Here is a 12,061-nt window from a genome sequence, read left to right on the forward strand (position 1 = left end):
TCTTTGTCGATGCAAATTGATTTGCAATTTGTTTTTCGATTTTACTGTGATTTCACCTTCCTTCTTCTTTGTGGGTCCCCATTCAGAATACAGACAGATACTGTCGTTTTATGTAAACAGAATTACCTGCTTCTTGATTTCATAGCGCTCACTAAAGGAAGGTGTACAACCCTCTCTGGCCTTGATCAAAAATTCTTGATTGGAAATTTTGTTGTTGTATAAAAGGCAGAAAAACCAATCAAAAACTTTTTGAGGAAAGCTACGGACTTGACAGTCCTTGACCAAATAAAAATCCGGGTCCGCTACGGTCATGTACGCCCGAATATCGTAGTTTTTTTAAATGCTTTATAACAAATTATTAAAAAGTATAAAAACGTTATAGAAAAATTATAAACATGTAAAAAAACAAGTAAGGAAGGGCTTAGTTCGGGTGTAACCAAACATTTTATACTCTCGTAACTTGCAAGAGAAATTACGTAAGGTTTCGGTATATTAAAGGAAGTATTGATCCGATTCAACCCATTTTTGGCACAACAACATCCATTTATCGAGAGTTTCATTTATTTATTTTAATATATTAATTTCAGTTATAAATCTTACACATTGACCGATATTTTCGGTAAAAAGTGAACTATAGGCACTGGGGTCCACATATTTAGTACTTAGGGGGTTGAAAAGTTTTGGTTCGATTTAGACAATTTTTGGTCACAAGGTGGCATACTTTAAACGAATTATTCACGCCAGATTTTACACCGATACAACCATTGTTGCTTGATTTGCATAGTGGAAAGTGAAAGAATCAAGTGGAATTTAATATGGTGTCATATGAGAAATAGGCGTGGTTGTAATCCGATTTCGCCCATTTTCGCACTACAACATAGAAATATGGGGACAATGTTATGTACTGAGCTCGGTTGAAATCGGTTAAGCAGTTCCCAAGATATGGGATATAACCTTAAAGTGGGCGGTGCCACACCTACTGTCTAATTTTAAAAGCCGTTCCTATAAAGACATCTCATACCACCCCAGACATAAAATTGAATGTCTCTAGCGTATATAATGTTTGATTTATCGCGCTTTTAGTAGTTTTTAACAGTACCGTTATATGGGGAGTGGACGGACTTTTCACCCGATTTTATCCATTTTCACACTGTCGATAGACGAACGTTTTTTTTACATATTTAGCCCACAGGTGCTTCTTGCTATTATTGTTGTTGTAGCGGCAGAATTCTGGCGAGTTGACAGTCCTTGGCCGGTTAAAAATCCGGGTCCGTTCCGGTTACGTACACCCGACTGTCATGGTAACGGGCTTCTTGCTACTGCAATCCCCTGTACCAAATTACAGTTTTAAATCTTAATTTCGTGCTGAATGTAATTTTATAGGTTTTCGATCAATAGCGGTTTGTGGGCGTGGCGTTGTCGGATGACGCTCATCTACGAACTCGTCCTCACTCTTTTTGGCAGGGAACACATGTACCAAGTTTCATTACGATATCTCAATTTTTACTCAAGTTATAGCTTGCACAGACAGACAGACGGACAGACAGACATCCGGATTTTAACTCGTCTCATCAACCCTATGTCTATATCAATTAGTTTTACGTGATACAAACAACCGTTAGGTGTACTGTGGCAACATGTTGCAAGAGTATAAAAAAGAGTTATGAAATATGTATGTAATTCCATAAGATTTCACAATTTTAATATTTTTGCTTTTTTTCATCTCTAAGCTAAAAAATAAAGATTTATTAAAAAAGTTGCTTACCCAAATTACCTCAATTTCCAACTATTTCATTCCAGAATATTTTTGCAATGCTTGATTAGCATTACAACAAGAAACATATATTTTCATAAAATTTATAATAATTTATTTTCAAGATCGTTTCATTATTTACGCATAGTTTATAAGTATTATTCAAAATTCTTTTTGTTTTTGCTTTTATTTAGTTGGTATTTGAAATACGTACGCATGCAATAATGGTATAGCAGTAATCAAAGTGATTACACGCATCAATACAGCTGTTTATCATTATCATTTAATTAAAACGTTTCGTTATCATTACACATAAACAGTTACTTGCTGCACGCCAACACGCACAAACTAACTAACAACCCTACCCGCGCAAGCGACGCACGTGCTCTGCTACATTTGAGTGCAACTGCAAATGTTCCATAAAATATTCTACAAGTGTATATGCACCTTCACCACATTTTCTAAGTATGTATGCGCTTAGTTAGTGTAATATTTAGAAATGCACTGTCAGCAGTGGTATGTTTGCTTCAAATAAATGTTCAAATATTATATTAACAACAAAGTGCCGGTGTTAGCAGAATAGAAGTAAGTATAACAAATGCATAATTATAAATGTATGTATGTATGTATGTGTGTGTGCATATATACAACTGCCTAATACCCGTTTAAAAGCAAAATATAAATATATATATAGATAAACTTGAACTAAAGTAAGAACTTAGTACGTTGTTGCGGAGAAGGCATGCGGCAAAAATACTGCACAAAACTGTTGACACAAACAAATTAACGGTTAACTATGCAACGCGTTGTTTGTGTGGGCAAGCGAGTTGTTTTGACTCAAAACACGCGCGCTTTTTGCGAGTTAATTTACACTTGACACAAAACACAGTTATTGGTGGTAAAGACTTTTGTATGTTTGTATGAGTTATGTGGCACACATTTGTGTCGTGTCAAGCGTTGCACTACGGCCGCTAGTTGCGTGCTGTATGTATGCCTTACTGCGCTACTGCTGCTGTTGCTGCTACTGCGGCTTTTTCGCGTTTGTTGTTTGCTTGCCTTTCTACTTTCTAGCCTAACTATGTTTATAATTTCAAAATCGCTGTTTTAATAGCGTTATTACATTATTGTATTATTGTTTTTTTTTTGTTTCACTTAAATTGAAGTGCACACTGCGCCTGTCAAAAACGCATTTATTGTGGTTATGGTCATCATACTACGAGTAATGCATGACTATCAACATCGTTGCTTGTCTATTTTTCTTCATTATTTTCTCTTTTCTGTTTTGTTGCAAAATTTCAGTAGAATATTTTTAATAAATACGTTCGTAGAACAACAGATAAGCTTGCGCACGCAGCACCGCCTCCTCGTTGACCTCTTGTACTCGTGAATCGGACACGTAATACCATTTGCCCATGGGCACTTGCACATCGCGCGCCTCATCGTCGCCGCCATAAGCGCCGCCTGTGTCTGCTGGGGTGTCGGGCAGCTCGTCAGTATCGGAAGTGCTTGTTGTTGTCGATGAGCAATCGCTGCTGTTGGAGAAGTCATCGCTGTCGTTGGCGGCCTTCATGCGCAATTCGCGTGCTTTCTCTTTGGCTAAGAGCTCTTCGAGTTTCTTGCGCTGCTCGTCATCTTGATCGAGTTCGGCTTTGCTGCCTTGTGGCAAGAATTTCCAGCGCTTGTCGTCGCGCGAAAGTTTTGGACGCACTTTCACATAGGCGGTGTAATGACCGCCGTACATGCCGCCCGAGTGCTCGACAATGCCGTAAAGCGCGTATAGGAGTTTCTTTTGTTTGCGATCGATATTTGGCAAATTTTTTACCTTGGAACCGCAGAATGGCGCTATGTCCAGTACCATGGGGAAGCTGACGACGCGTGTTAGCTTGCGGAATATGCAGCGCGGCCCGAGTTGGAAACGTTTCAGATGTAGTATTAATACAGCTGGCGGACTAGATATTAGAAACTGTTTGGTCGCATTCGTGTTGACGGTCTTGGCTTTCGGATCGCTGCCATTAATGCGTTTGGTGCAATTTTCACAACCAACCTTGTTGTTGCCCGTCATCAACTCAACGCCGGTGAAATTATTCAGGCATGATTGTACGGAGCACTCGCCGTCTTCGCATTGGTAACGCGGTGCAATGGTCGTGCTCCAATCGGAGTGGCTTTGAGTGCGCACGCGTTTGGCCTTCATGCGCGCTGCCTTTTGTTCGCTGAGTTTCAGCTGTTCCAGTTGTGCAGCAAGCGCTGCTTCATCTTTCATTTCGCCATTCACGAAAATGCCTGCCGCGCTGACCGCATTGGCTGCATCGGTTAGGGAAAGTTGTCGCATCATCGTGGCCCCCTTCTCGCTGAGACCAACTGCTAATAAGCTATTGTTCGCAGTTACGGCATGCGCATCACCGCCAACGCTACCGCCATTCGTTTCGGAGCAGGGCAAAAAGTTGCTGCCTGTGTTGGCGGGACTATTGGCGATGCCTGAATCTGTGCGAAAAAAAATGATAGCAAAGTAAATAATGTAGCGTTATTTATGAATATGTTTGTACCGTTTTCATCTTCATCTAGTGAGTCTTTGTCCATATTCTCAGGTGAGTCGTCGCGTTTCTCCGATTTGCCAGTGCGCGGCAATTGCTTGTTGCCGTTGCTGTCGTAACTGTTGATGCCTGCAGTTCGCGCTGTTTTCGTGGCCGTGTTGTCATCGAGCAGGTTGTCTTCAATGTCAGCATCGGATTGTTCAGAAGAAGAAGCCGAAGAAGAAAATGCCGCGCCGTCCTCACGCCTAGCACAACCCATTTCGATAGCCGTTGTTTCAGCAACTTCGTTAGCGGCGCCCGTCGTATTCTCTAATATTGCCTTCTGTTTCAATTTGTTTTCGTGATGTTTGGCGGCACGTTTTGCTTTGCGCTCTTTCTCCTTTTCCTTTTTCAGTTGCGCTTTGGAGGGTCCGGCAGGCGGTGTGTTTAAGTAAAATGAGCTTGTGTTTGGCGAATTATCGGGGCTGGTTTTACGTCTGAACGGCGGCTGTGGCTTTTCAACGCTAACTGGCAATGACATGTCTAAGAAGTACTCATGCCGTGAGGACACATTATAACAATCTTGGCAAGTAAGCGTGGACACCAAAAAACCGCGGAATACTTGCTCGGGGCGGAGTATACGATCAGCTGCTTGATTGCCGTATATTTTACATTTCTGGCGCATTTCCTCAGATACGCTATTGATATCTTGATCCTTGTAGCCCAGATTGGTTAAAATCACACGCTGGTAGCGTTTTAAGTCCTCAGATCTATATGGGGAGAAGATTAGAGCATAAAAAGCCAATAATATTATTTACACTAACCTGACACTCTCAAGTAAATGACGTAGTAACTCATGGGAATCGTGCTGATCGCCGCCACGAAATTGTGGACATTTTATGCAAAGCTTATCGAAAAGCTTGCTGGGTGTAAAAACGCCACCTGTTTTATTTAAACAAATTTGAAAAATTATTGGCTATAAAAAATATTTTGTAAAATATATACGAACCGCTTGATTGCAGCTCTTCCAAAGCCTGCGCAAGTGCCGCTGTAAGTCCACCCCACGATGACAAGGTACCTTTGATCATTGGCAAGTGCACATCCTCGTCGTCCTTGAATTTAAAAGTACCGCCTGGTAAAGTGAATCTGGAAATAAAATATTATTGTAATACTTAATATGTAAACTTCAATTTTCGTGCTTACTCTTCGCCGGGCTCTGACAGCTCCTTGAGCACATCTAGCAGATAGGGTGTTTGAGCCAAACATTGCATAACCGCATTGAAGAAACAAGTGTTGCCCAGATTTGTTAAGCCACGCACGCGCGGCAAGATTTCTATAGATTGCAGGTCATTTGTGTTGGCTTGTCTATTGGTAACTACAGGTGCGGATAGCATGGCTGGATCTGTTATTCGCTTTGCCATACCAGGTATAGGTGGCGGTGGTGGCGGCGGCAGCGGTATTGGTTTATTTGCTGCATTCACCGCATGAGTCTCAACTAATGGACGTAAAGATTCCCAAGTCGACAGTATCTTTCCTTCTATGTTATTAAGTGGTGTGTTTTCCGTGGGTGATGCAATGGGTATTGGTTTTTGCGCAGCCTTTTTTACCATTTCGACACACTCCAATAGATTTTTACGTGAATTTGATTTAACCTCGTTATCGCAATCGTAACACCATATTTCAAACGTACGGGTGTTCATGGTGAGCGCATGTGAGTCGGAGTGAGGTGTCTAAGGGATACAAAGGTACAGTTGAGTAAATTCTATTTTCATAAATGTATTTGCATATGTTATAACTTACTTTGTAATGCTGTAAAGCATGCTGATTCCTTGACCGTCCGCAAAGCTGGGAACCACACTTAAGACATAGCCAGAGTGTGGTGTCATACTCGAAGCCGCTTAGCGAATCATCCAGAATTGACTCCTTAACCTCCGCAGCAGGTGAAGTAGCGCCTTGTTTGGAGCATTGCATGCAATCCGCGACAAGACCACTTGCCTTTAGTACTTTGCGCAATTTTGTAGGATCAACAGATTTTTTCACATGCTGACAAACTCCAACGCCTGATGTAGGATTCTGCAGTGCGCCTTCAGATGAATCTGTCGATGAACCATCATCATGCACATCGGATTGACGTTTCTTCTTAACCATAACTAAATAATAGTTTTTCTGTGAATAATTAAAATGATAGGGTAAAGGTGGACTAAAACTATCCATGTTATTATAAAATATTACGGTTTGCTCTAAAAACATGTTAATATGTGTGCATTTAAAGGAAATTGCATTTTTTCTATGTCACAAATTGAATTTTTCTCGGTATTGAGGTTAAGATCACACGTCTGCACAAATAATACAACAAATACGTCGGCACAATAAAATTAACAAAAGAATAAAAACGACAATACATCAAACTTTGTGCAAGACCCACATTAAGGGGAGAAGGGGTTGACAAGTGATTTAATGCACCGCTTGTAGTACCAACATTCCGCAATATCAAATTGTAGCTAACGTTGAGTGTTTTCATTTCTTTGTTTTTGGATGCAATACTCGTACAATACAACGTTTTCTCATTTTAAACATACACCCGAACAAGTATTACTCTTTGTCCTAGTTTCTTCTGCAAGAAGCACGTTTCGAAAAGTGTGATTCCACTCTAAAACTTTACGCGACGACTTAATCTCAATTTATTTACCTTGTAGTGTTTATGTAGTTTCTTGAATCTTTTCTTAAGCTTTTATAATATTGCTAGGATACACTAAATATCACTTTCTAATTAACGAACTCCAATTTCTTTCCAATTTGTATTGTCTAAAATTTTCACAAAATGTGACTGTCAAATATCAAGAGATGTCAAAAATTATTTGGCGTGTCAGCACAGAAGGTAGATTTATTTATTTTAAATTTATTTAAAATCTACGTTCTCCTTAAGCAATACGGTATTGTATTGCTGGGGAGTTAAATCTGTCCTTTTTTTTTATATTTATTTAAACTGTTTTAAATTTATTTGTTATAAATTGCAGTTGTAGTGGCATTAAAAGTTGTTGAAATATATATAATTTTGTATAATTTTCATAGAAATCTATAAGTAAAAGTAACTAAAATAAAATTAATTACAATATCAAGTAAATAATGATTGTTGTGCACCCTGTGCTATTGCGCACCACCTATGTGTGAAGTTGTCTGCACGTATAACAAATTAGTCGCTGACATTTGAAAATTAAGTTTTGTGGTAATGACATATAAGCAACCATATATTTAAATTTTTATAATGATATAAAACCAGATTTTGCGAGAGAAGGTGGTAAATCACTCAAACTCTAAAATTAGTGTTATTTCTTGCAAACAAACAATATTTCAGGATGTTTAAGGTTAAGCAAGTGTAGCACTCTCCAAGCTATTGCTGTTACTGTTTGTCTGCTTTCGACGAAATTTCATTTCAGCTAACTAAATATCCATTAGGAACTCTTACATCAGCCTTGGTCTGAGTGTCGCTTTTATTTATAGGGATTCAGGTAGACTAAAACTTTTATAGCTCCGACAAGTTTTGCAATCCTTTGGAACATATGTACAAACATACATATTTTTATCAAAACATCACTTTCTTTTATGCTTGAGTGTTGAGTGGAACTTCCTGTCAGCATTTATTATATGTATGATATACGTTCTCTGCTGTCAGTCACTTAGGCTTGTAATAATTCTTCCATTGACCAAGTGGCATTGCTGCCACTTTTAATTGCTGCAATGTGCTGCCAGTTTGCTAATGCAATTGAGTGGACCGTTCAGCGCGATAAGCATGCAACATCTTATCGGCGCTTATCTCCAACGCCACTTGAACGTTTCTGTTGCGGTCGCGTTTTAATGCAACAAAAGTTTCATGGGAAAGGATGCGCCCATCATAAGTGCAAACGCAACGAGAGCTTGGGTATGTGCCACAGAAATGTATACATATACACACGTATTTGTGGATACTATATGTATGTAGATGTGTGCTGCGAAAAGCAAAGATGGAATACATGCAGAAAAACAAAGCTAATCTGTTGCGAGCGAAAAGCAGCATATGACAGACCCAACTACTCTCACACGAGTGTGTGCCAGTGTTTGTATATACATATGTATTTGTACATATATACAAGTAGGTTGGCTTTGGTCACGGCTGGATGCGGCCATGCGATCGGCGGCAGTTGATGAAAGAACCGATGGCATTACCATCGAAACGTCAAGCCGATATCATTGGCAATGACGTTGACGACGCGCACCGCCATGTGCAACAACAACAACTGTGAAAAGCAAATATTGAAAGTGCTTGCAACGTGGCTGCCGCACTTATCTGACGGATACAATAAATGCATTTTAATTGTAATTAAAATTACGTGCGACAGCAGCGATGTGGGGCGCAAGTTTTTATGGGCTATGAGAGATAATGTTGTGGTTGTATTCGTGTATACATGTATTTTACTATCGCGCTTTCTGCAGTTTAAATTATCAGCGCTATTAATCGCGAAACTCGCTTGCGAGTTTTAATTGACGTTTCATAGCTCGTCGATTAAGAGACAAGTTTGATTACTCAATAGCTTGATGACGTAGAACCATTACGGACAAGAAGTCTGTATTGGCTAACCACAGCCAATATCTCGGGGAACACTTTCCAGGATCAGTCCCAGGATGATATATGTATGTATATAGAATTACGACAACTTCCTCATCTCGACAATATGTTGAAAAGTTATAACTGTTCAGAAGTTGTGGGCCATTAAATAGGAGATATTCCTAGAGACTACATTACCATGACTACGAACTTTAGGAACAAATTGAGAATTCTGAGCACTAAAGTAATTCCAGTGGTATACCGACCTCTCGAAAATAGCGGAAGGAATTGATGCTGGGATAGTGAAATAAATAACTAAACAATCGGTGTGACAATGGCAGTTTTTCAAGCATACTGTAAGAGGTAGTCTACGTTTACGTCGACGACATTGAACAATACGCCGACAAGACTACAGACGCAACTAACTTCAGACACACCATTAACAGCTTTACCGATGTAAAGGTGAAAGAAGATCAATAGTGGCTACGAATTTCTGGACTTTGCCAAACGAAGTTGTTTTTTGCCTGCAAAGATTCAAACAAGCGATGTTTATAAGCCACTGCAGTGTGAGGTCTCACACAAATTTGAAAATTGTTCGACAGAAAACTGTCACTTTAAAGACCAAGCAATTGCAAGAAAAACCAGCAAAGTCGTCTGAAAGACGTATCTGCAGAGGCAGCACACTGCAGTTATTATCACAAGCGCGTTATTAGGCTTCTTTAATGCGCTTATTTAAAAAAATTCTGCCAAGTTGAGAGTCCCTGGCTGGATAAAAGTTCGTAAACACGACTGTTATCTAAACGGTCAAAGGAAACTATGCTCTAAAGATATATTTGAGAGAGCATCTCATTTAATTTGTACAATTTACATCTTAACGATGAAATCATCTCTTACGAATATATCTAAAGATATTTTGCGGGTTTCGAATTAGTCTTCTTGTCGAAATTATGGTCTATTGTCTAGAGTTCCACATATTGTACATATCGTCATACATACATACATCATATTTCTGCCATACCCATAACCATGAAAAAGCACAAAACTCAATGCTTTGATACCAAAAAAGAGTGCCGTAATTGCAGAAGCATCATTTTTAGTCATGGCTAAACTCGTTCTCCTGCGCTTTTCTCGGTGTTTCTCCCGCTGCATTTCGAAGTGATTCGTTACGCATTCGCTTCGCTCATATTTTCTTTGGCCATACTCTTTACATGTATATTCGCCACAATACATTTTTCATTCGCTCTGTTGTTGTTTCTTTGCTTCGTGTTGTGGCTGCGATTACCTTTGTGCTGTTTCAACTTAATTCAGCAATCAAAGTATAACAAAACGCAACATAATGAAGCCTCAGACATAAACTCCCTATAATTACCGACACCCGGGACGATGTAAATGCATCGTAATCGTACCGCCCCCCAAGGTAATAATTCATAAAAACGTGCGCGATTTTCGAAATGCCCACGAAGGAAGCTGAAGATGCATACTGACACGTTGGACCATGGTAGCGTTGAAGGGTAGAAGGAGTGCAGGAAGGCGGTTAGTCTGTCTGCCGATGCAAATAGCCGTACCGGTATGAGTACTTGTGTTAATAGTCATTTTCAGGGTTGGGCACTTGTTCGAATTCGTTCGCCTCAATCGGTCTTCTGCGGCTGTACTGTGGAAAGTTTTCATATAAAATTGAAAAAATTATTTACAACGAATTTGTGAAGAAAACTATTTTCTGGCGAATAGCTTAAACCACACGTCACTAGCAGATAAATATGTAGATTAAATAGAAGCTATTATTACTTTTTCGGGTTGAGCTTAAGTAGGCCTCTTGATCCTTTTTCCAATGTGCTCAATAGGTTTGATCAGTTGTTTTAGCAATCGTAAATATTGCCAATATTGCTAAAGGTATATGTTTATCAGTTGCTATAAGCCGACGTGGTATTTCTTTCATATTTAGAAAGGGAAATGTATCGTAAAAAAACTATATCCCTTGAACAAAATGCATGAGGAAGAAAGTAAAGGTCTACTTGACTCCGTTTTCGTTCCATTAGTAGTAAGTACAGTCCATGTTTTTCCTGTAATACAATTTTCGGCTATTATCGTTCATTTATAATATGTTATCTCGAATATTTTGTAACCAACGGCCGATTTTTTGAAATTTTGCATAACCGCACTTAAAATAGTTTAGGAGAGTGCTGCTGGTTCAATAAACGTAGACCGTATACAGGTCCGGTTCCCTTCCAATTACGTAGCACTTTGACTACGATTTCAAGCATGGTTTAGGGCTACTAAATCGAATCCTTATTCATCAGTAGAGACGGAAGTCCATCAGTTCTCCTACTTTTGACCGGTACCTTAAATTTTATATTTGTGCAGAGTTTGCGTCTGCGCTACACTGTAAGCAACGTCTTCTTCTGCGCAAGCAACTTTGGAATTAAAATTTGACTGAGAATGCGCATTGATCCTCATAGCAATCTGGCTCTGGGCGGCTGGTCTGGTTGCTAGTCTGCAGTAGTAATATACACAAATACATGTATATATATATGATTTGTTTCTTGGCTTTTTATATATTATATGTATGTACATATGTCCATACATGGAACAATAACTTACCTGGTCTTGTGTGCTTTGTTGTTACAGAAGCATCGATCTCGATTGCTGTGCTGCGCTGATCGGTTCGCCGATACACTTCAAAACGGGCGGCACAAATGTGGCTTCTGTGCTGTCTTGCTCACATCTGGTTGCATGAAAGGAAAATTTAAATTAATGATGAAATTTAGTTAATGAATTGCATTGCAAAGCGAATTTCTTTATTAATATGTACTTATACATATGTATGTCTGTATAAATTACATACTTATATAGTTGCTCATAAGTGTGTGGCTTTATGGAATACATGCGCGTCGCTTTTAATTTTCGGCGGCAATTCTTTGTGTTTAATTTCTATTCCATCATGATACTTTACAATTATAATTTGCAATTCTAAACCATGCAGGTGGCAACTCTGCATACAAATATTTATACTCTCGGAACATGTTGCTACAGAGTATAACAGTTTTGTTCACCTACGGTTGCTTTATCACCTAAAGCTAATCGAGATAAAAATATAACTCTATATATAGATGATCAGGACGAGTTGAAGTCCAGCTGACTATCTGTCCGTCCGTTCGTGCGGCCGCCTGTGCTAGCGATAACTATAATACCTTTCACAAATACAAAAGGTTCCTTAAA

At 39.2% G+C, this 12,061-nt stretch overlaps 1 protein-coding gene and 1 long non-coding RNA gene across 4 annotated transcripts; both read right to left on the reverse strand.

The window, feature by feature from the left end:
• Positions 1-1,845: 1,845 nt before the first annotated feature.
• On the reverse strand, positions 1,846-7,109 carry Usp16-45 (ubiquitin specific protease 16/45). 3 transcript variants are annotated; one of them, XM_036371182.2, is made up of 7 exons: positions 6,953-7,109; positions 6,064-6,429; positions 5,467-5,993; positions 5,273-5,409; positions 5,088-5,205; positions 4,297-5,033; positions 1,846-4,234 (listed from the first exon to the last, which is right to left on the reverse strand). In XM_036371182.2, the coding sequence occupies exons 2-7, from the start codon at positions 6,409-6,411 to the stop codon at positions 3,063-3,065; spliced, it is 3,039 nt and encodes a 1,012-aa protein (XP_036227075.2). In that variant the 5' UTR covers positions 6,412-6,429; positions 6,953-7,109; the 3' UTR covers positions 1,846-3,062. The 3 variants fall into 3 exon arrangements, with proteins under 3 accessions (XP_036227075.2, XP_036227078.2, XP_014085422.2); XM_036371185.2 differs by having other exon boundaries at positions 6,064-6,413; positions 6,953-7,099; XM_014229947.3 differs by lacking the exon at positions 6,953-7,109 and adding an exon at positions 6,496-6,617.
• Positions 7,110-9,667: 2,558 nt separating this feature from the next.
• Positions 9,668-11,798, reverse strand: LOC138857470 (uncharacterized). Its single transcript, XR_011396569.1, has 3 exons — positions 11,688-11,798; positions 11,444-11,567; positions 9,668-11,336 (listed from the first exon to the last, which is right to left on the reverse strand). It is a non-coding gene; the product is annotated as an uncharacterized lncRNA (long non-coding RNA).
• Positions 11,799-12,061: the final 263 nt, after the last annotated feature.

This window comes from Bactrocera oleae, chromosome 5 (genome assembly GCF_042242935.1).
Source record: "Bactrocera oleae isolate idBacOlea1 chromosome 5, idBacOlea1, whole genome shotgun sequence".
NCBI classification, from domain to species: Eukaryota; Metazoa; Arthropoda; class Insecta; order Diptera; family Tephritidae; genus Bactrocera; species Bactrocera oleae.